Source organism: Homalodisca vitripennis, chromosome 1, assembly GCF_021130785.1.
Source record: "Homalodisca vitripennis isolate AUS2020 chromosome 1, UT_GWSS_2.1, whole genome shotgun sequence".
NCBI classification, from domain to species: Eukaryota; Metazoa; Arthropoda; class Insecta; order Hemiptera; family Cicadellidae; genus Homalodisca; species Homalodisca vitripennis.
In genome coordinates this window covers 70,609,986-70,631,278 of record NC_060207.1, presented here as the reverse complement: position 1 = coordinate 70,631,278, position 21,293 = coordinate 70,609,986, and the positions used below count along the sequence as shown (strand labels likewise).

General features: G+C 35.2%; 1 protein-coding gene across 8 annotated transcripts in view; it reads right to left on the bottom strand.

Annotated features, from left to right (window-relative positions):
- The window catches only part of LOC124364121 (triple functional domain protein), a 717,390-nt gene that overhangs the window by 470,664 nt on the left and 225,433 nt on the right, over positions 1–21,293 (bottom strand). For 5 of the 8 annotated variants that reach the window (XM_046819330.1, XM_046819348.1, XM_046819366.1 and 2 more), the window contains exon 1: positions 15,848–16,067. The exons of 1 other annotated variant lie outside the window; for it this stretch is intronic. In XM_046819330.1, the coding sequence (XP_046675286.1) occupies positions 15,848–16,052 (205 nt within the window). In that variant the 5' untranslated portion in view covers positions 16,053–16,067. Of the gene's footprint in view, positions 1–15,847; positions 16,099–21,293 lie in introns of those variants that run through there. 2 more of the 8 variants (XM_046819393.1, XM_046819400.1) reach the window with 1 other exon arrangement.

Sequence of the window (21,293 nt, the reverse complement as noted above, 5' to 3'; positions counted from 1 at the left end):
CTGTACTGCTCCTCATAAAAATAGGCTTTATTATTAAACTTTATTATTAAAATAAAACTACTAAATAAATACTTCTTTAAGACTCTCCTTCCCAACGAAATTTATAAACTAAAAGATTTTAAAAACTCTATAACGATAAGCCAAGACAATATTTATATTCCATTGTTTTGTATCACCCTGTATATCAAATCATCTTTAAATTTTATTCAACTTCTGACAATGAATAGCAAGAAAAGTTTGAATAAAAACCTCCGACTTTTAGATGATTTTTTAAAATTGTTTAATCCAAAAAGCTTATTTAACAATTTAGATTTAAGTACCGCCCTTCCCAACTCTGGAGGATCTATTAAAGTCAATAGTAATAACGAGCTTGCGATCAGCTCAGTCCAGATGTGAAAAGGGCCGAGCAATCAGGTAAGTAGATTCGGCAACCAATCGTCCTTATCAGCGGAGCAATTAACAATCAGTCCATCAGCTGATCAGCGCTCTACGAGATTACATTGACCGAGGCCCTGTACTCCATCATGAATACTCATGAATTGAGTACAAGAATATTTTGGAACATATACGACTCTTGTTAATAGGATATTGAATTGAGCAATTACGTTCAGCATGTATCATTGGACTTAAAAACATTATTATCTCGTGCTCGGTATTTTGTTTAAGAATTACACCAGAAGATTGCATTAGATAACCAGTCTTGAAACGTCGAGTTTCACTTTGTTATACAAATAAAAATGGCAACTGTTCCTGATATTTGTATGCTATTAGTTGAAAACACTTCATTATTTTAGGACTCCGTTTGCTACGATGCAAAAACTGTATAAATGTGCTCTGAAACATGTTTAGATAAATTTTGATGGCAAAGGATTGTTGAGCAAATGGGTTTCGGACTGTAAATAGAAGAAATTCCAAAATGATAAAAATTAATAATAATAATTAACAAATCTAGAAATTAAAGTAGCTCCATCACTTTATTTATGAAGTTTGTTTAGGTAATAAATAAGTATGTTTTGCTTTTGCTAATATATGTTTACAGGTAGGATGAATGCAATAATATATCAACATTATTTGGTTTAAGTAATTTCGTTTTTGAGCAATGCCTTTAATCACATCCAGATTATAAAACTCACAACGCTATGAGATTAAAGAATTTTATCACGCGAAACTTGCATACACTTCGTTGAACCAGAACAGAAGCATTTTATTTTACAAGAGTGTTTCATCAAAAGAAATTAGTGTTACATGATAAAATTATGTTTGATATTTTACACCCTTTGAAACCTTTCCAATTTACACTTCACGTACGTAATTATTAACATAAACACTAAATTAATAAGATTTACAAGTTTCAAAGTGTTTAAATATATGAAAACTTTGAGAAAGGTATGTTACTCTAGAGAGATAATAGAATGATAAATGTAACGATAGATTTGGAAAAAAGTAATGCAGATATTTAATTTAGTTTCAGTTTAATATTTGTAATATGTAACAGAATTTATGAAAGCAAATTTTCTTACTACAAACTCATCTATAGTTTGGTTCTACACATTCAAAGTACTACATATTACTTTAGTTCGTGTACATGTTCTTCTTCATGAATATACTCACATATAATGCATATAAATTAGTTCCAAACTTAGTATATGAGTTTATATTTTGAAAAAAAAAATCGACACATCACTATTTTCAAATTGTTTGAGCGTATTTAATGCGAAGATAATTAAACGTTAATTATATTATCTAAAGAAAACATGTATTTATTCCTGGAGGGAACAACACGAACAGGGGATTTGCCGCTCTACGGCCTCAGACGGCTCGGTTACGATTGTATAATATAAGTGGAAAGGTAACGGTAGGCAGGCCCGGACTAAACACATTGTGTATATACAGCGCTGTGCATCGGGAATCTCTGGTAGTATGAGAATGTAGGGTTGGATAGCCGACTATAATGAGCTGTCATTATACTGTATGCTGCACGCGGAAACTTTACAGAACGGGTTTTTCTCTCAACAGCTAGTATTTGTCAATGCATGCTTCACGTAATTTATACATCCTCATGGTGGGCAGTAGAAACCCGGTCAACCGAGTATCGTTTATCCGTGAGCCCTTGGCAACCGGCGAAACATATACCAAATGGCTTTAGCAATCACGTTTAGTTACATTAAAGTCGATTTAATTAATAAAAAACATTGTTAAACTCGTTACCAGAACGAACTAAAACAGTGATAGAAATAGTTTTCCTGCACTCAAACAAACCCATAACCTCAATCAGGTTGTACTAAACGCTTGTTATGGTGAATAAAAAAAACTAAAATACGCTGTTCCAAAGGAAAATCTTAGAACGCATGGTTAGTGATTATTTATGCATCAAATGTACAGTTCTTACACCCAAATATAGACATATTTTTTATGCCTGTTAAAATTTAACTACTACATATTATGTTTTATTACAATATGAATGGAACTATAAGTTAATTTGAACGTGGAAAATATATTTTATTCTTAAAAACGTTATATCCGTTTGAAATACGTGTCGCTTGAAAGATATTACTCATTATTTTCTGTTCATATTTATTAACTATACAATTACTCTACCTATTTACAAATAATATATCAATGAATAAGCTGTTTACTAAACGTTAAAATAAAGTAGAAATCAAAAGTATTTTATAAAAATTAAATTAAATTCAATATTATAATAACTTAATTTAATATTCAACGTTACACTTAATTACCAAATATATAATAAGATTAACCTCTTAGTAGGAAATTTAAAATGCATGGATATTTCACAATTTAACAAACTGATCATATCATTGTATGTTGAAGTAGACACAAACTATGAAATAGAAACACTTGTGTCTGCGAAACCATGCAACTGAGTAGGAACTGCATTAGCCCAGTGACAAACTGATCATAGCATTGTATGTTGAAGTAGACACAAACTATGAAATAGAAACACTTGTGTCTGCGAAACCATGCAACTGAGTAGGAACTGCATTAGCCCAGTGACAAACTGATCATAGCATTGTATGTTGAAGTAGACACAAACTATGAAATAGAAACACTTGTGTCTGCGAAACCATGCAACTGAGTAGGAACTGCATTAGCCCAGTGACAAACTGATCATAGCATTGTATGTTGAAGTAGACACAAACTATGAAATAGAAACACTTGTGTCTGCGAAACCATGCAACTGAGTAGGAACTGCATTAGCCCAGTGACAAACTGTTTTAAGGATGCTCTATACTTATGTAAACACTCATATGAATACCGCGTATATATAAAAATTGGGTAATGTTACACTGTCATACTGATCTCAACATATGTTCAAAATTACAAGTCTCTAGGTATTCGCGAAATAAGACACGCACACAAAGTACACAAAGACACACAAGCAAGGAGTTACCTAATAAAATCATTTTTAATGTTACTTTAAAAATGTACAATACACGGTACCGCAGTCTGACACAGTTTATTTACCTCTAATACACACCCGACGCTTCGTTCAAAACTTTATTCATAGATAATGCGGTAATTTGCATTAGGTAAAACGCACTCCAGATGTCGGGTCAGCGTGGGAGGCTTCGCGATCGTTGCTTGAGAGCTCTCCTTGAACAGCTCCACTGCATCATTATTGGCACTGGTGTATCGTTTCCACGGCCTTGCCGGCGTAAAAGAGTAAATGGTTTCTAAAAGAAACGGACCTTTGATAGTTTTCTTTCTCTAGATTCTACAATCTATGACTCAGTAGGACGAGAGAGCATCTCATGTTGTGTCATCTAACTGTCAAATTAGTACTTGTTTTAAATATTTTAAAAGGCCACCATTATGACATTTATTATACAAATTTGATCAAACTTTCTTAATGGAAGATCCTATCGAAATAAAGTGTTTATTCAAGTTTGCTCTTAAGGTTGAATAGTCGTTGAATAGTTTAAAAAATATAATTAAAAAAATAAAAACTCAAATTAAAATACAGTTTTTTCCAAATAACTTATAAACTAGAAGAGATAAATAAATAAATACAGTTTAGATTTTAAAAAGGTTTCTTTTTTTAACAACCCTTAATTTGACGTGCCAAACGCCCTCATTTAAAATTTCTTTTGCACGGGGCTGTAAGTTTTTAGAAACTGGAAACTTTTTATACGAAAATCTGGCAAAAATTGCCATATGGACATAACAATTATTTTGTGCTCTTTCCAATATAAAAAATTGCTACTCGAAAACTTAAGTAAAATAATGCTATAGTAAAAAAGAAAAAACTTTCAAAAAAACTCCTGCCTGTAGGGTAAGACTTGAAATATTTTCAAACTGTACCAAATTGTTCAGCGTAAAAAGCCTTCAAAATTATGTGCCACATCACCTACCCTGCTATTGAAGATTTTGAAATTTTCGAGATTCGAACCTGTGACCCTCATTCAGTCACATTTTGTATTAAATATTTTGTGACGTTCTCCGTATGAGATTTATTACAGTTTATTGCATCGCTCTAAGTGTTTCAAACAGTTCAACCACAGAAGATTGCGGCCGGGTGGTCGAAATACTTAACAACAGTATAATGATGAATAACTATCGCGAATTTACAATTAATTTAGGATTAAAATGGGTATATTATTTATATTGTCTGTGATAATTTGAAAGTTATGTTTTCTTTGCTATTTTAAAAATACATACATATCGTCTATAAGCTGCGCCATATCGTAGTTCTCTACACATAACATAACCATGTTAGAAAGGGTGTACCGTAGCTACCTTTCCTACCATAGCTACACTAAACATCGTAGAGCACTGAATTGCGCACCTGATGAGACAATGAGACTGGCACTTCACCTGTTTATAAGTGGCTCTGATTTAGACGATGTAAAATTCGTTTTTGAACTTCTTCGTCGCCGACGATTCCAGATTCCAGGAGTCAAGTCTAATCGAAATATGTCGTGCATACAGAGACATACACATACGCTACTTGAATTTGGCGGCTGAAAAACACAGGGAAGATCATAAATTTGTTTACATATATAACCATAAATCATGTTGTAACTGAACGAGTATTCAAAACCTCTCGTTTATGCACGCTTTAATAGCAATACTACAAGGAACTCCATGGCAGCAGCTAAGAAAGTTATCTTGGGAAGATTATCTCCAGAATTCGTGGCATAAATTGTTCCCCTTCCTACAAATCCTTCACTATTTGAGGTCCTCTTTAAGGATATCTGAAAAGTCATATCCTGATTGTAGCTCTCTCATCGTAAAAAAATGACAGTGGGCGTCAGCGTCCTCGTGAACTAACTGATTCCGCTTTCGGAGCATTTAGAAGCCAAGAAGTCCCTAATCAGCAACCACTTGGTGACTGCACTAGCACAGTCTGGTCCTCCTTCTTAAATGTCTTTCCGAAGTTGGCTAGTCATCTTCACTACGAATACCAGACAACAAGTCATTTCCCTCAAGGAAGGAGAATCCCTTATCATTTCATACTCAACTAGAAGTTGCTGACCGCTCAAGTTATTTGCCTCCTCAGTGACAAGTACCATTTATCAATTATTATCTATCTACGAGAGCTTGGAGTAAACAAATAAACATTTTTAGTATAAACATAGTGTACACAAATCATTCTTTATTAACTGTATTGCAGAACCGTTGATTATGTCAGTGTTCGGTAAACAGACTATAGCAAGATATCTGTGGTCTGCATATGTCACGATGTCTCTAGACATCGCAATATCTTTTTATTAGACACTAATATAATGAACCGTATAAAATATATGCAATAATAATGTTTCACAATGGGTTTGTTGTTTACGACTGGATAAACAAAGTGAACAAAAAGGCTCGTTATTTGTTTGTGACTGTGAAGTTTTTCTTCGCTCATCCAAAACAGCAAATGTTTGTGAAAACTTTATGACAGTCAACGATATTCGATTAACGTCATATTCAACTTTTAAACAAACTCGGCGTGCGCGGTTAGTGTATATTGTCAGAATTTGAGTATTTTATTTAAATGTATGCATGTATAGTTAATTATAGTTAATATAATACTAAACAATTAATACAAAAATAATATGAAAACTGTATATTACAAAACATGTTAACGCTAAATAATTCATTACAAATATATTTAAAACTAATGTACAAAACTTCGGAATCTTACTTACTAAATTATATCCTCCAATATTCCTTTGATTATAGTGCTCTAATAGATATTTCAATTACAATTAGAAACTCTTAGCAAATCTTTATTCAGCAGGAGTTACACTGATGTGTGACTAGAGGCACATTCCTGACAAGTTTTACAACATAATTTACGACACTTTATCTGTGCAATAGTTCTATGTTTCTAGTGACAATATTTGTATTAGAGCGAATAAAGTCTTAGCTAATCTGTATACGGCAGGAGTTTGGTATGGGAAGAGTAGCAGTGCCCTCCTGACAAGCTTTGCAGTATAATTTACGACACCATATCCGTGCAATAGTTCTATGTTTCTAGTGATGATGTTCGTATTAAAGCGAATAAAGTCCTAGCTAATCTGTATTCAGCAGGAGTTTGGTATGGGGGAGACTAGCCGTGCTCTCCTGACAAGCTTTGCAGTATAATTTACGACACCATATCCGTGCAATAGTTCTATGTTTCTAGTGATGATGATCGTATTAAAGCGAATAAAGTCCTAGCTAATCTGTATTCAGCAGGAGTTCGGTTGGGGGAGACTAGCCGTGCCCTCCTGACAAGCTTTGCAGTATAATTTACGACACCATATCCGTGCAATAGTTCTATGTTTCTAGTGATGATGTTCGTATTAAAGCGAATAAAGTCCTAGCTAATCTGTATTCAGCAGGAGTTCGGTTGGGGGAGACTAGCCGTGCCCTCCTGACAAGCTTTGCAGTAAAATTTAAGACACCATATCCGTGCAATAGTTCTCTGTTTACAGTGACAATGTTTCTATTAAAGCGATGAATCTCTGATCTAATCTGTATTCAGAAGGAATGCAGCTGGTGGGGGTCTAGCAGCGCCTTCCTGACAAGCTTTGCAGTATAATTTACGACATCATATCCGTGCAATAGTTCTATGTTTCTAGTGATGATGTTCGTATTAAAGCGAATAAAGTCCTAGCTAATCTGTATTCAGTAGGAGTTCGGTTGGGGGAGACTAGCCGTGCTCTCCTGACAAGCTTTGAAGTATAATTTAAGACACCATATCCGTGCAATATTTCTGTTTCCAGTGACAACGTTTCTATTAAAGCGATGAAACTCGTAGCTAATCTGTATTCAGAAGGAATGCAGCTGGTGGGGGTCTAGCGGCGCCTTCCTGACAAGCTTTGCAGTATAATTTAAGACACTATATCCGTGGAATAGTTTTATGTTTCCAGTGGCGATGTTTCTGTTAAAGCGATGAAACTCTTAGCTAATCTGTATTCAGAAGGAATGCAGCTGGTGGGGGTTTAGCGGCGCCTTCCTGACAAGCTTTGCAGTATAATTTACGACTCCATATCCGTGGAATAGTTCTATGTTTCCAGTGACGATGTTTCTATTATAGGGAAGAAACTCTTACCTAATTTGTATTTTTATTATATTTGCTTTAGGTGTCTTACGGCCTGCGGCGTCCCTCAGGGATTAAGTTTTGGCACAGTAGTATAGATTATTAATATACATTGTACGCGCTCTTCATCTGTCTGCAACGTACCGACAAACCAAACCTATTTCTACAGTACATGATCTACTCTAACAATTCTTTTCCTTTGTTTCAATCAAAACTATATTTAGATTACATTAATAAACATTAGTATTTGTGTAATGACCCTCACTCGCTTACAACCTTATGGTGTCATAAAATGTTATATAATCCATCAAAGTAGATCATCCTGTTTCGTATATCTGATGTAAATTGAATTAATCAATCTGGTACAAACAAATACATGTGTTCACGTTGATTGAAACGTTAAATATGCCAAACAATGTGGACGCTAACAAAATTGGCTTTAACGTAATTCTTTTTATGTGCTATATGACGCACATTTAAGAGTCTCAGCGACAAACTTTCTTTTCGAAACTTCCATCTTAGTCGGTGTAGTAAATTTAAATCTCTAACAAAAGACCCAAAATACAGTACGTTGCGAGATGTATTACTAGATGGGTGGGTTTTGACACGGAGAGGCTGCGTATTTCGACCTTAGTAATACGTTATTCTCTTAAATCTTAATTACTTTAAAAATAAGTGGTTTTCAATTAAAAAAATAAGTTTATACCAATTAAATATTAGATTTAAATAACTTTACATAAATCTTAATGAATACTTTTAGTTTATCTAAATGTTTAGACCTAAACATTTTTAAATATTATGCAATGTGTTCTCTTTTTAGTAGATTAATGCATGTTATTTAATACACAGTAAATGCAACAGGAAAAGCAAAGAGGAGCGAATAATCAAATTGATCATGTCGAAGGTTATACGGCAGAAGAGATATCTGACCCTGACGTAGTTACCGTGAAAATGACAACAGTAGTCCTGAAGTTCTGTCTCCAAAAAATATAACCAGTGCTAACGATGATACAAGGCCTGGTCAATCAGATGTATGCAGTAGCGAAAACGATAGTAATAGCATAGAAGAACAAACCTATGCAAAAGTTGTAAACAGTAGAACCTGGAAGAAAAAATCTTTAATGTATCCAGAATCATCAAACTCAATGGGTAGTAAACTTGAGAATGGTGACGAATCCTGATGTAATTTTATCAAAAAAAAATCAGAGAACTCTAAGAAGACAACAAACTTTGCCTAAGACTAGCAAGCATCAATCTCGATCCAAACCTATCTTTGGTACTAAAATTGGAGGTGAAGGCTTAAAACTGCTGCAACAAGGTCGTGGATCTCTGTTTCAAAGTTAGATATAGGAGTTACCAAATCTGAAATTGAATCCTATCTGTCTGGTTATAACATCACCAACGTCGTCTGTGAAGAGGTTAAACCGAAGTATGACACATACAAGTCCTTCAAGATTGGTGTCTGCGTAGAAGTTTTCGAGACTGTTTTGGATCCTGAGTTTTGGGACGACGGTGTTCTTGTGAAAAAGTATGTTCCACCACGAAGATACAATAGGCCTGATCATTTTTTAGGCCAGAGGAGAGGATAGTTCATTTCTCTACTACTACCCTCGCCGATGAATGCATTGTTTCATTTGGTTTTGAATGTTTGTTTCTCAATATCCAGGGACTAAGGAACAAAACATTTGTGTTCGAGGACTTTCTAAAACACTTGTCTGGTAAGTCATCTTTAGCCTTAATTTGTATTTCCGAGCACTGGCTCAACTTGGATGAACAGGCGTTGCACGTGCCTAGTGGTTACCAGATGGCAAGTGCTTTTTGTAGGAAGAACCATATCCGTGGAGGGTCAGCAATTTTTATACGTGTAAATATTGAATTTAGAATTATAGACGTAAGTGATTTATGTAGAGAGCTTATCTTTGAAGTGGCTATTATTGCACTTGATGTTTCCAAATTAATTGTGGTTAGCCTATATCATCCACCTGGTACAGACCCCGGTGAGTTTTTAGACTTATTAGATAGGCTGTTATTGTTACTTTCTAAATGGGATGATTATACAATTGTGGTTGGAGGTGATTTAAACGCTGACTTTGATGTAAATCAATCTAACCGTAAAAGTGTCATGACCTTTTTAAATCTATTAAGACAATATAATTGCTACTGTTTAAATAATACACCAACTAGAGGAATTGCCTGTCTGGATAATATTTTTTCCAACAATACAGACAGGATTACTGATTGTCATATTTAAAAAAAAACTTTGTTTTCTTAGATCATGATGGGTTAGATGTTAAAATAAAAAATAACAGAAGCCTTGATAATACAAATGATATCCCTCACGAGGCTTGTAAAAATCCTAGGTTTGTGTTTCCTAAAATAAATGTGCCGTTACTGGTAGATAAGCTTAATAGTGTAGATTGGAATATTATGTTGCAGCATATCTCAGATAGTTCTTTAATGTTTACTACTTTCTTTACATCTGTAACTAAGGTTATCTTGGATTTAGTTTTGTTAAAGACAGCGAGTGGTAAAAATGTCAAGCCTAGTAAAAGTAGAAAGTGGTACACACCTGAGCTGCAGGCTATAAAAAATTAATTAATTGATATCCATTATTTTTATCGTTTGACCAATAGTCCTAGTCTTAAAAGTAAATTAGATGAGATGAAAAAGCTTTACAAACATAACATTTCTGAGGCTACACTTAGGTATAATAATTTATATATTGATCAGAGTTTTAATAAATGTAAAGCGGCCTGGAGTCTAATAAAGAATGAATGTTCTTTTCATAATAGGCCTAATGTTGTGGCCAAGGTGTCCCCTACAGTTTTCAATGAATTCTGCATTGAATCTGTGAGGAATATAAAAAAATAAATATCACCTACTAGTAATACTGTTTTAGATTTAGTAAGAAGTGACAATGTTTGTAATACTGAATTTGAATGGAGAGTGGTGACTTCTGAGGATGTATTAAGAGCATTTAAATCACTGAACAACTCTGATAGTCAAGATTTGTATTTTATGTCAAATAACATCATGAAACAAATAATAAGTAGCATTGTTAGTCCTTTGACTATCTGTATAAACAAATAAATGTCTGCTAGAGGGAAATTTTCCCAAGGAACTTAAAGTCTCTCGTGTCTGTCCGGTGTTTAAGAAGGGTCCTGCAGATAAACCAGAAAGTTTTCGTCCTGTTTCAATTGTTCCCATTTTCTCTAAAGTGTTTGGAATCATTATCCATGATCAGTTATGTAGTTTCTTTGAAAGTCATTCTATTTTGTCTAAATTTCAATTTGGTTTCCGTAAAGGGAGAGCGACCATGGATGCCATAGAAAAATTGGTTTGCCAAGTGGTTTATGTGTTCGAGAATAGGCTCTTTGTTCAGGCAACTTTATGCGACCTCAGTAAGGCCTTCGACACAGTATGTCATAATGATCTATTACTGAAGCTTGAATACTATGGTATGGATGGATCTGCTCATGTCATGGATCTGCTCTGAGCCTTCTCAAATCCTATCTTGATAGCCGCAGACAGAGAGTGTGTATCAATGGGGAGTGGTCACAGGATATTGAACTCGAGTTTGGAGTACCCCTAGGTTCAGTTCTTGGCCCTCTTCCTCTCTTCTTTTCTTGATTAGTATTAATGATCTACCTTGTAATGTCAAGACCAAAACATTTTTGTACGCTGATGACACGTCTTTTATTAGCATAAGTAATAGTATTAACGACATTAAAAATACTGTCCATTCTGTGATGGCTGATGCATCTGTATGGTTTCAAACAAATATGGTTTTATCTTAACCAAAATAAAACTCAAAATATTGTGTTTACCTTAAGGCCTTTTGATCCAACTGACAGTAATCTAGTAACTGTAAATGATGTAAAATTTTTGGGCGTTGTCATAGATAATCAGCTTACCTGGGGTAGTCATGTAGACCACATTGTACCCAAGTTATCTCGAGTGATCTATCTTTTAAGGCGTTTAAAGTCACTTGTTGCCTTAGACTATCTTAGAGTGGTTTACTTTGCTTATTTCCAGTCTGTTATTAAGTATGGTCTGTTATTCTGGGGAAATTCAGGTCGGTTAAGTGAAATTTTAATTCTTCAAAAGAAAGCTGTAAGAATAATTGCTAATGCTGAACGGCTTGACCACTGTAAACCTATTTTTAAAGAACTTTAAACTTACTACTATTGTAAATCTTTATATTTTCGATCTTGTTGTATATACTATTAACAAATCTTTTGATTGGTTGTTTAACGAGGATGTTCATGCTCATAACACGAGAAATAAAAATAATTTATCCTCTGTACACTGCAGGCAAAGTAAAACCTTGAAAAGTCATACTGTTTTGTCAAAGAAAGTTTATAATGAGTTAAGTCACCTAATTAAAATGCACAATACTCAAATATTTACAAATAAGTTAGTAGTGTGGTTGATGAAGAACCCATTTTATTCTTTGAACGAATTCTTTACATGTAAAAGTATATATTTTTAATTTTGTACAGTAGGGTAATTTTTAACCTATACAATAAATTTTAATGTCAAATATTTTTAACTAGGCCTATTTGTTTATTTAAAAATTTTATTTGTTATCTTGTTATCTATATAAAATTTTTATAAAACTTGTTAATTTCTCTAAATTTTTTAATGAACTTGTTATTTTTTATTGTTATTTAATTTTAATATATAGTGTGTTACATATATTGTTTTTAACGTAAACATAAAAAAATTTTAAATTTTTTTGTTAGGTTATTTTATAATTATTGCTAAAATGTTTGAATTTTCAATTAGTTTGTAACCAAAACTAGGACTTATGCCAAGTTTGACTGCTACCAGTTTGTGATTGACAAAACCTGTTGGTAGATAATTTTGACGTTGTCAATGCATGTGACTGCCTTACGACAATAAAGAGAGATTTGATTTGATTTGAGAGATTTGATTTGAACAATATGAATATAAATACAAGTAATATATTACTACTCGTGTATAGGAAAATTACTAAAATATTCAATATGTTTAATTCAGTTTATAATGAATTTAGTATAAAGAAAGTTAAAACTCTCATAATTGATGTTATTTGAAGGAACGTCTAACCTTTTCCAGTTTATTAAAACATTTCTATGAATATTTAACGTCCGTTTTCCACTGCATCGCTGTCGCCGGTATTAAATATTAGAGGAGTTCAGTTCGTTACAACAGAGAGAGCGAGAACAAACTGTGACGATTAGTTCCAAATTTTAATAAAGGTATTGTTTCTGAGTCCGCATATGCCCTTCATACGTCACACTCCGCTTGTTATTATCTGGGCTTCGGTCTGAGAAACTAAGTTATTTAGGCTTTAGGAACACATATTTTAACTGTATATATACTTGAATTTTACACTCACTAACTTTAAATTAACACGTAATTTCTTTTAGTGTATTAAACAATATTTTTAATGTATAATGTATAATATATTTAATGGGGTAATGAATACATAAGACTTGTATATAAATACATGTAGTATCGTATAATCGAATACATGTATTCTTAAATCTTGATCTTTATAATTGTTTAGGCTTACAAGAACACTGAAGTAAACGATGGGAAAAACTATTGAATTATCAAACACTATATTATAATGGTAGCACATTCACCCGGCAAGTGAGAGATCCGGGTTCGACTCCCGGCGGAGCAAGTACTTTTTGCGATTCAATGTTTATTGAAATCAAACACTATATTAGAAATATTTGGAGTTTTTACGATTGCAGTTCAGCCGTAACGGTCTTAACACATACACCGACATTGTGACTCCACACCGTTGTGCTATTTATCCTTCATTCTATACTTACAATCTGAAATTGATGATTTCAATTATAATTTGTTGTTCCTGAATGTTTGTGAAAGGCTCAAAAACCCCGAATAAAAACTAACCCAGAATTTAGATGACGTTTGGTTAATGCGATTAGATTATTTCAAACCCGGTTAAAGTGATTAAAAATATTATTTTACGACAGCGGGTATGTTGTAATGGTGCCTACACAGACAACTTAGATTTTCCAAAGTCGTCTCATTTTATACTCCTTATTGTTTTATCATGCCTATTATTCTTAAAGCTAATTATCTAGTGGAATTTAACAGAAATCCTTGGACGTTAGTGGGTTCGATTAACAAATAAAGAACGTAAATTACATGTACTATCGAATATTTAAATTTAAAATAGAATTGACACTAAAACAGTACACAAACTGGGGTTAAAACGTTCGGATTATCAACATACGAAAATGATCAAAAACAGTATTTTACTAATGCAGGTCTGTCATAACAGTATTTAAAAAGACCAATATTGTATGTCCTTACCGTCGCCTAAGTCTACCATTCTCACTCTGCCCATACGTAATAACTGAAATTTATGAATACGTATAAGTTTATCCATTGTTAATAAGACTTACAAGAATAGCTCAGTAAACCAAAACTTTGACAGCAAATACATTATGTTTGGTCAAAGAGTTTGCATTACAAAACCGATCAGAGTGATCAAAAGGAGTATTTTACGATTGCAGGTCTGCCGTAACGGTGTTTACACAGACAACCGACATTGTGTCTCCACCGTCGCGGCTTCTCATTTTACCTTTTTTACACTATCCATATTTACTCCTTGAAATTGTTGAATATATGGTATACACTATTCTCCAGACTTTGTAGCTCTGAAGCTCTAATAAACCCGAATAAAACCAAACACAAACATTATATTACGTTTCTCAAAGGAATTGGATTATAAAGCTATCGCCAGAACGACCAAAAGGAAAATTTTACGACTGCAGGTTTATCGTAACGATGATTACACAAACTGCTGACATTATGGGTCAGCCGTAGTCTCATTTTACACTTTTTACTCTATAGCAAGCTAATTATCTGATGGATGTTGAGGGTTATTTCAACAATATATTAAAAAAAACGTAAATTATATGGAATTTACAAATTTTAATAAATGCTTTACTAACAACAGAACATTTCATTTTCTCCGAAGTTGGAAACGAAAGGTTTAATACTTGTGGTAGCGTTGCAGCGCCACCTAGGAAGAAGTTAGTCGGAGTTAATATGAAAACTGAAACTAAGACGACAGCGCTCGAGAGAGAAAAGCTGTTCTCGGAAACCAAACTAGTTTTTCTGATGAACACATTTTATGGCGCTGTAGAAGTATTTTGATATAAATTTTGAAACACAAGCTGCTTATAATGTTCGGCATCAACGTAATGATATCAAAGACGAATGCCGTCCTGCATTGCTGTAAACTTAATGGGTGCTTATAAAATAGAGTATTTAGTTGAACTTTCATTAAAACTTGAAAAACGACGCATGACACACGTTTATTTTGTAATTAAACAATGCCCAGACACTTATTACATTATTTAACTGTAATACCAATAAAATGCTTAAACATAGTTATCCCTCCGGCGATTTTTTGATCAATGTAGCTTATGCGCCAAATAGTTTGACAGACTTCCACAAATATTTTCACAAAGGCTTGTGTTACAATGCCCAACTGGTATATGTAAAAAGTAGAATGTGTACCAACTAGTCATGAATTTTGTTTCAAACTCTATTTTACCGTATAATCGTATTTCCATGACAGGGTATTAACATTTTTTCAAATACTTCCACAACAAAATGTAGATAAAAGAAATAAATTACTATATAATTAATAAATAATAATTATCAAATCATAAATTATAAATATTAAAAATTTATTATATTTTATTATTATTTATAGTATTTATTATAAATTTATAATTTGGACATTTATAAGAAATACTTTTTTGGTAGATTAGGACTGCTGGAATACCCTTAAAACAGTTAGTTGATGACACATTGTGTGGTCGTAGTCAAGATTTAAAAAAGACTCTTCAAACTCGGACATTACATTTTACAAGGTAAGAATAAAATATGCTGCAATAACCTTTAATAGGCTAACTGAAGTCGGATTTGCGGGACGTTTGCACCATAGGATATTTATAATGAAAACCGTCCAACAATTTCAGCAACTTACCAAGCATATCTGTGATGATCTACTTCATGCGTAATAGGATTTAACAACGTACTCGAACAAAATGTACGAGTCGTCCTTATGTCAAATGTCTATTTAGTCCTTTATCATTTAAATACTCAACAATTTATACACTTTACAAGAAAATATAAAAGCGTTTAGATGTGTATTAACCATCTCTTTAAAATTAAACATCTCCCATAATGTATCAGTGGCGGCTTTAACGGTGATGACGGTAATGACGAAAGAAATTGTTGGGTTTGACCCGTAGACTGCAGAGAGGATCTCACCTTGGATTCTGGCATGGTTGGCGGAGTGCCAGCTGTGGGGCCGCCGTCGCGACGCCATCACTGGGAGCTGCTGCCCCGCGACGTCGGCGCCCCCTGGATCACTGCCCCGTCTGCTACTGCCCCCGGCTCCTGCACCACTGCGACCCCCATGTCTCACCCACACTCGCAGTCCGCACCGTCTCACTGACCTATACACTTGCTGCATTCATGTTTCACTGTCCTCACCATCACTACACGTACAACACCGTCGATTACCGATAAGTAATAAATATAATGTTTGTTCAAAACAAAACTATCTTTTACTACACACCCTACAATATGTGACGATCAAGATCATTCAAATCCACGATTTAATATTTTTGTATTGTGTGTATTACAGGCTTCTTTCTTTTGATTACTAAATTCCTTCTGTATATAACACACAATTGGTTATATATTGTAGTTCATCAAGTTATTCAATGTTGATAGTTATTGCACTTCTCTGGATGTGTACTGGAAGATATATATAATCTCATTTTATCACTACCAGTTACGTACATTATTTTGCACTTCTGAACATATTATCAAATAAAGCAATATTAAAACATACCAGCGTTTTAAATAATTATAAGATAAATTGAAGTGCGCAAGCTCCTGGAAAGTAATTTTACTTCACACATCCCTAACTGATACAAAATGCACTACGGAGTATGGACGGACCAGACAGAATGTAACGGACGAGTATCGCACCGACAGACACGACATTACATGAATGATACAAACAGATTTTGTACCTCAGACTCTTTAGCAAACTATAAGGCAATCTGCTGATTTGTTAAAGGTAATCTGTACAGGCGGATTCTATACACCGAAACGCAATCATAACGTTTTCCTAATTTCTTAACTTAAAAAACATCACAACCCTTTTCCCTATAAAACGCGTGTAATTAAAAAGCTTCACGGCCAACGCTCTGAAGTGTAGGGGGGGGGGAGAAGGAGGATGTGAATTATGTGCCCACCCCGGCACTAAAGCGATTGTATCCATCCGTACATACGGCATCGTGCGTCGCGTCGTGCGGGGATCTATTGTCAGGTCGACTCCATAATAAGCCGCTCTGCTTCGCCGTTGTTCCGCTCTACGTACCGTACAGGAGCCGTCAAGCTGTGTCAAACTCGTCATTCGCAGCTATTGTGTTACAACACAAAAATGGACTTTTTGTGCTGGTGTGGTTTTTGTTAAACAATTCCAATGTTTCAATATTCCGGCGAAAATGTGACTCGGATTTCAATAATGCTTATTGAATTATAACAACGCATTGTATTGATAATGCGACCGTTTCATAAGGCCAAATGCAACTAGGATGTAAATCGGAATAAAATTTATTATACTTAGATATTTCATCACATTGGTACTCTCCTATTGCCGAAACAATACAAGAAAGGAACCAGAACTTTTAAAGTAAGCGTGCTCCTCATTTTTCATTAACAAGAAAGAGAATGCTAAAAAATATCTCGTCTATTGTTCGAAACTGAAATTTATTCTTCACCCGTTCAAACTAAATGTTTCTGAAAACTTCACGTCGATTTAAACCAGCAACTCTATTGTGGTCAACTTTTAATGAGAGCGGATTCTTTCTGAAATCATACAAAACGAGTTCTGTGATATTTTTTGCTCAGTTAGTTATTATTTCTCTACCGGTGTAAACAAATCTATACATGTAATGTGTTATATTGTTAAATTTTAATGTACACAAATACTAATTTACTCAGATATGTCACTTTAAGATATGTACTGAAAGATTATACTAAGAATACGGGGAATTTTGTTCTCTCGTTTAACGTTTTATATCTTTTTCGTCTTACTTTAGTTTTACCTTTCTGGTGTCCGAGCGGTCTAAGACGTCCGACTTTGGACCTGATTTAGCGATAGCGCGGGTTCAAATCCTGCCTGTAACGTTGGATTTTGTATATTACCCTTATTCTGTTTGATAAGATCTTAGCCAGAGTCCTATGAGGACGGGCAGAATAACGCTTGAAAGGGAACCTCCTGTTTTATTTTAACTGATGAAAGCAGTGTTTAAAAAAGAACGCAAAAAAGAATGCTTGCCCGCTTAACCTTTATTTTTGAGCTGTTTACGTAACTGTTATAGAAACGGACGCACATGTATGTATACGTGTGTGTGTGTAATATATATATATATATATATATATATATATATATATAATTTAAAATAACATACATAATTCTGAAAGTTTTTTCGTTAATAGCTTTAGAGAGAGAAGTTGGCACTAATACGCGACCGAGCTTCGATTTATCTGTATAAAACGCCTACAGAGTGGGAGCAGAGTGACTGTGAGCAGGGTTTTGTCGAACCAGCGCTGGCGCTGTCCTGAAAGGCCTCCAATCTAATTCACAGCTCTCCACACCGAACAATCTCAAATTGGATTCCAGCTCAACATTAACACAACAGTCTCTTTAAAGGAACTTAGCACTTTAACTAGCTGAAAAATATAAACCGTTTTATATTACCGTATTGCCAGTATATTATTAGGTACGTAAATTAGAGATAATCGATTTAAACAAAATAAAACATCATATAAGTTAAATTCGATCATTACTTTAACTGCTTATGCACACAGAAAATGTAGCTAAAATGGGAATCTTAAACTTGCAGGCAGCTCGTAATGAAAGCGAGTCGTGTCAAACCTGCTGATACGAGAGAATTGCTGAGCAGAATACAGCAGCAGGAGCAGCACGTCATCAGCTACTGCTGACACTCACAAATCGTCCCTTTCCTTGACTGGCTGACAACTTTCTACACTACTCTATGCTGTCGTGTACGTGACGTGTTGCAGAAGATGAGTGTAAGTAACACATGCAGATATGTACTAATGTAAAGAGCAATTTTAAATATTGCTTTCATTGTACAGCACATTAGTTTATGCGTTAAAAACAATATGCTATAATTTGTAAACACGATAAAGATGGTTTTAATTGAACATCTGTACGTATTCCAAATCTCAAAGGGCTTATTAGAATTTAAATAACAATACACATCGGTTTCTTCAATTACTTTAAGAATAATTTTATGCCAAAAATAGAGCTTCAGAATCAAATTAATGATGAGAAAAGTAATATCACGTTTTATGCAATAAATTGCAATAATTTTGAATTCCGAAATGAAAATGAGGATTTGGCAGCAAGTTATTGGAAGCAGCGTTTAGAGACTTCTTATACTCAGACACACAGAAAAATGTTTGAACCTAATTAGTCTACTTTAAATTCCTATAATTACACGTAGGTTAGAATGAAAAATTGTTTTGAAGACTTCTTGCTTGACATATCCGCTATAAAATATGTTTCTCTAAATCTTTTTAAATAAATTTACTATATTTTTTGAAAAATTATATGTTACATCTTTCATACGTTATCACAAGAACGATAAAAAATTATATAGCGATCGTAACGAGCATTAGCGCGCGATTAAAGAACGGGTTCCTGTATCGTTTAGTATTTACCAGTAGGACTCTAAAACCCGGCGGATTGGAGAGTATAAAAATATTTACACGACACCGAAGACAGGTCTACATTACGCAACCAGCCACCAGCTCAGTGCCTGCACTCATAAACCCGGCAGATTGGCGAGTATAAAAATATTTACACGATACCGAAGACAGGCCTACATTATGCAACCAGCCACCAGCTCACTGCCTGCACTCATAAACCCGGCAGATTGGCGAGTATAAAAATATTTACACGATACCGAAGACAGGCCTACATTATGTAACCAGCCACCAGCTCACTGCCTGCACTCATAAACCCGGCAGATTGGCGAGTATAAAAATATTTACACGATACCGAAGACAGGCCTACATTATGTAACCAGCCACCAGCTCACTGCCTGCACTCATAAACCCGGCAGATTGGCGAGTATAAAAATATTTACACGATACCGAAGACAGGCCTACATTATGAAACCAGCCACCAGCTCACTGCCTGCACTCATAAACCCGGCAGATTGGCGAGTATAAAAAATATTTACACGATACCGAAGACAGGCCTACATTATGTAACCAGCCACCAGCTCACTGCCTGCACTCATAAACCCGGCAGATTGGCGAGTATAAAAATATTTACACGATACCGAAGACAGGCCTACATTACGAAACCAGCCACCAGCTCACTGCCTGCACTCATAAACCCGGCAGATTGGCGAGTACAAAAATATTTACACGATACCGAAGACAGGCCTACATTATGTAACCAGCCACCAGCTCACTGCCTGCACTCATAAACCCGGCAGATTGGCGAGTATAAAAATATTTACACGATACCGAAGACAGGCCTAAGTTACGAAACCAGCCACCAGCTCACTGCCTGCACTCATAAACCCGGCAGATTGGCGAGTATAAAAATATTTACACGATACCAAAGACAGGCCTACATTATGTAAACCAGCCACCAGCTCACTGCCTGCACTCATAAACCCGGCAGATTGGCGAGTATAAAAATATTTACACGATACTGGAGACAGGCCTAAGTTACGAAACCAGCCACCAGCTCACTGCCTGCACTCATAAACCCAGCTGATTGGCGAGTTAACGATACTAAAGTAGTGCGAGTTGGTAAACAGAGAGAACGTGTACAGTACACCCCAGTGTAAACATATATACACGATACTGGAGACAGGCCTAAGTTACGAAACCAGCCACGAGCTCACTGCCTGCACTCATAAAACCAGCAGATTGGCGAGTTAACGATACTAAAGTAGTGCGAGTTGGTAAACAGAGAGAACGTGTACAGTACACCCCAGTGTAAACATACATACACGATACTGGAGACAGGCCTAAGTTACGAAACCAGCCACGAGCTCACTGCCTGCACTCATAAAACCAGCAGATTGGCGAGTTAACGATACTAAAGTAGTGCGAGTTGGTAAACAGAGAGAACGTGTACAGTACACCCCAGTGTAAACATACATACACGATACTGGAGACAGGCCTAAGTTACGAAACTAGCCACCAGCTCACTGCCTGCACTGATATACCCGGCAGATTGGCGAGTTAACGATACTAAAGTAGTGCGAGTTGGTAAACAGAGAGAACGTGTACAGTACACCCCAGTGTAAACATACATACACGATACTGGAGACAGGCCTAAGTTACGAAACCAGCCACGAGCTCACTGCCTGCACTCATAAAACCCAGCAGATTGGCGAGTTAACGATACTAAAGTAGTGCGAGTTAGTAAACAGAGAGAACGTGTACAGTACACCCCAGTGTAAACATATATACACGATACTGGAGACAGGCCTAAGTTACGAAACTAGCCACCAGCTCACTGCCTGCACTCATAAACCCAGCAGATTGGCGAGGTAACGATACTAAAGTAGTGCGAGTTAGTAAACAGAGAGAACGTGTACAGTACACCCCAGTGTAAACATATATACACGATACTGGAGACAGG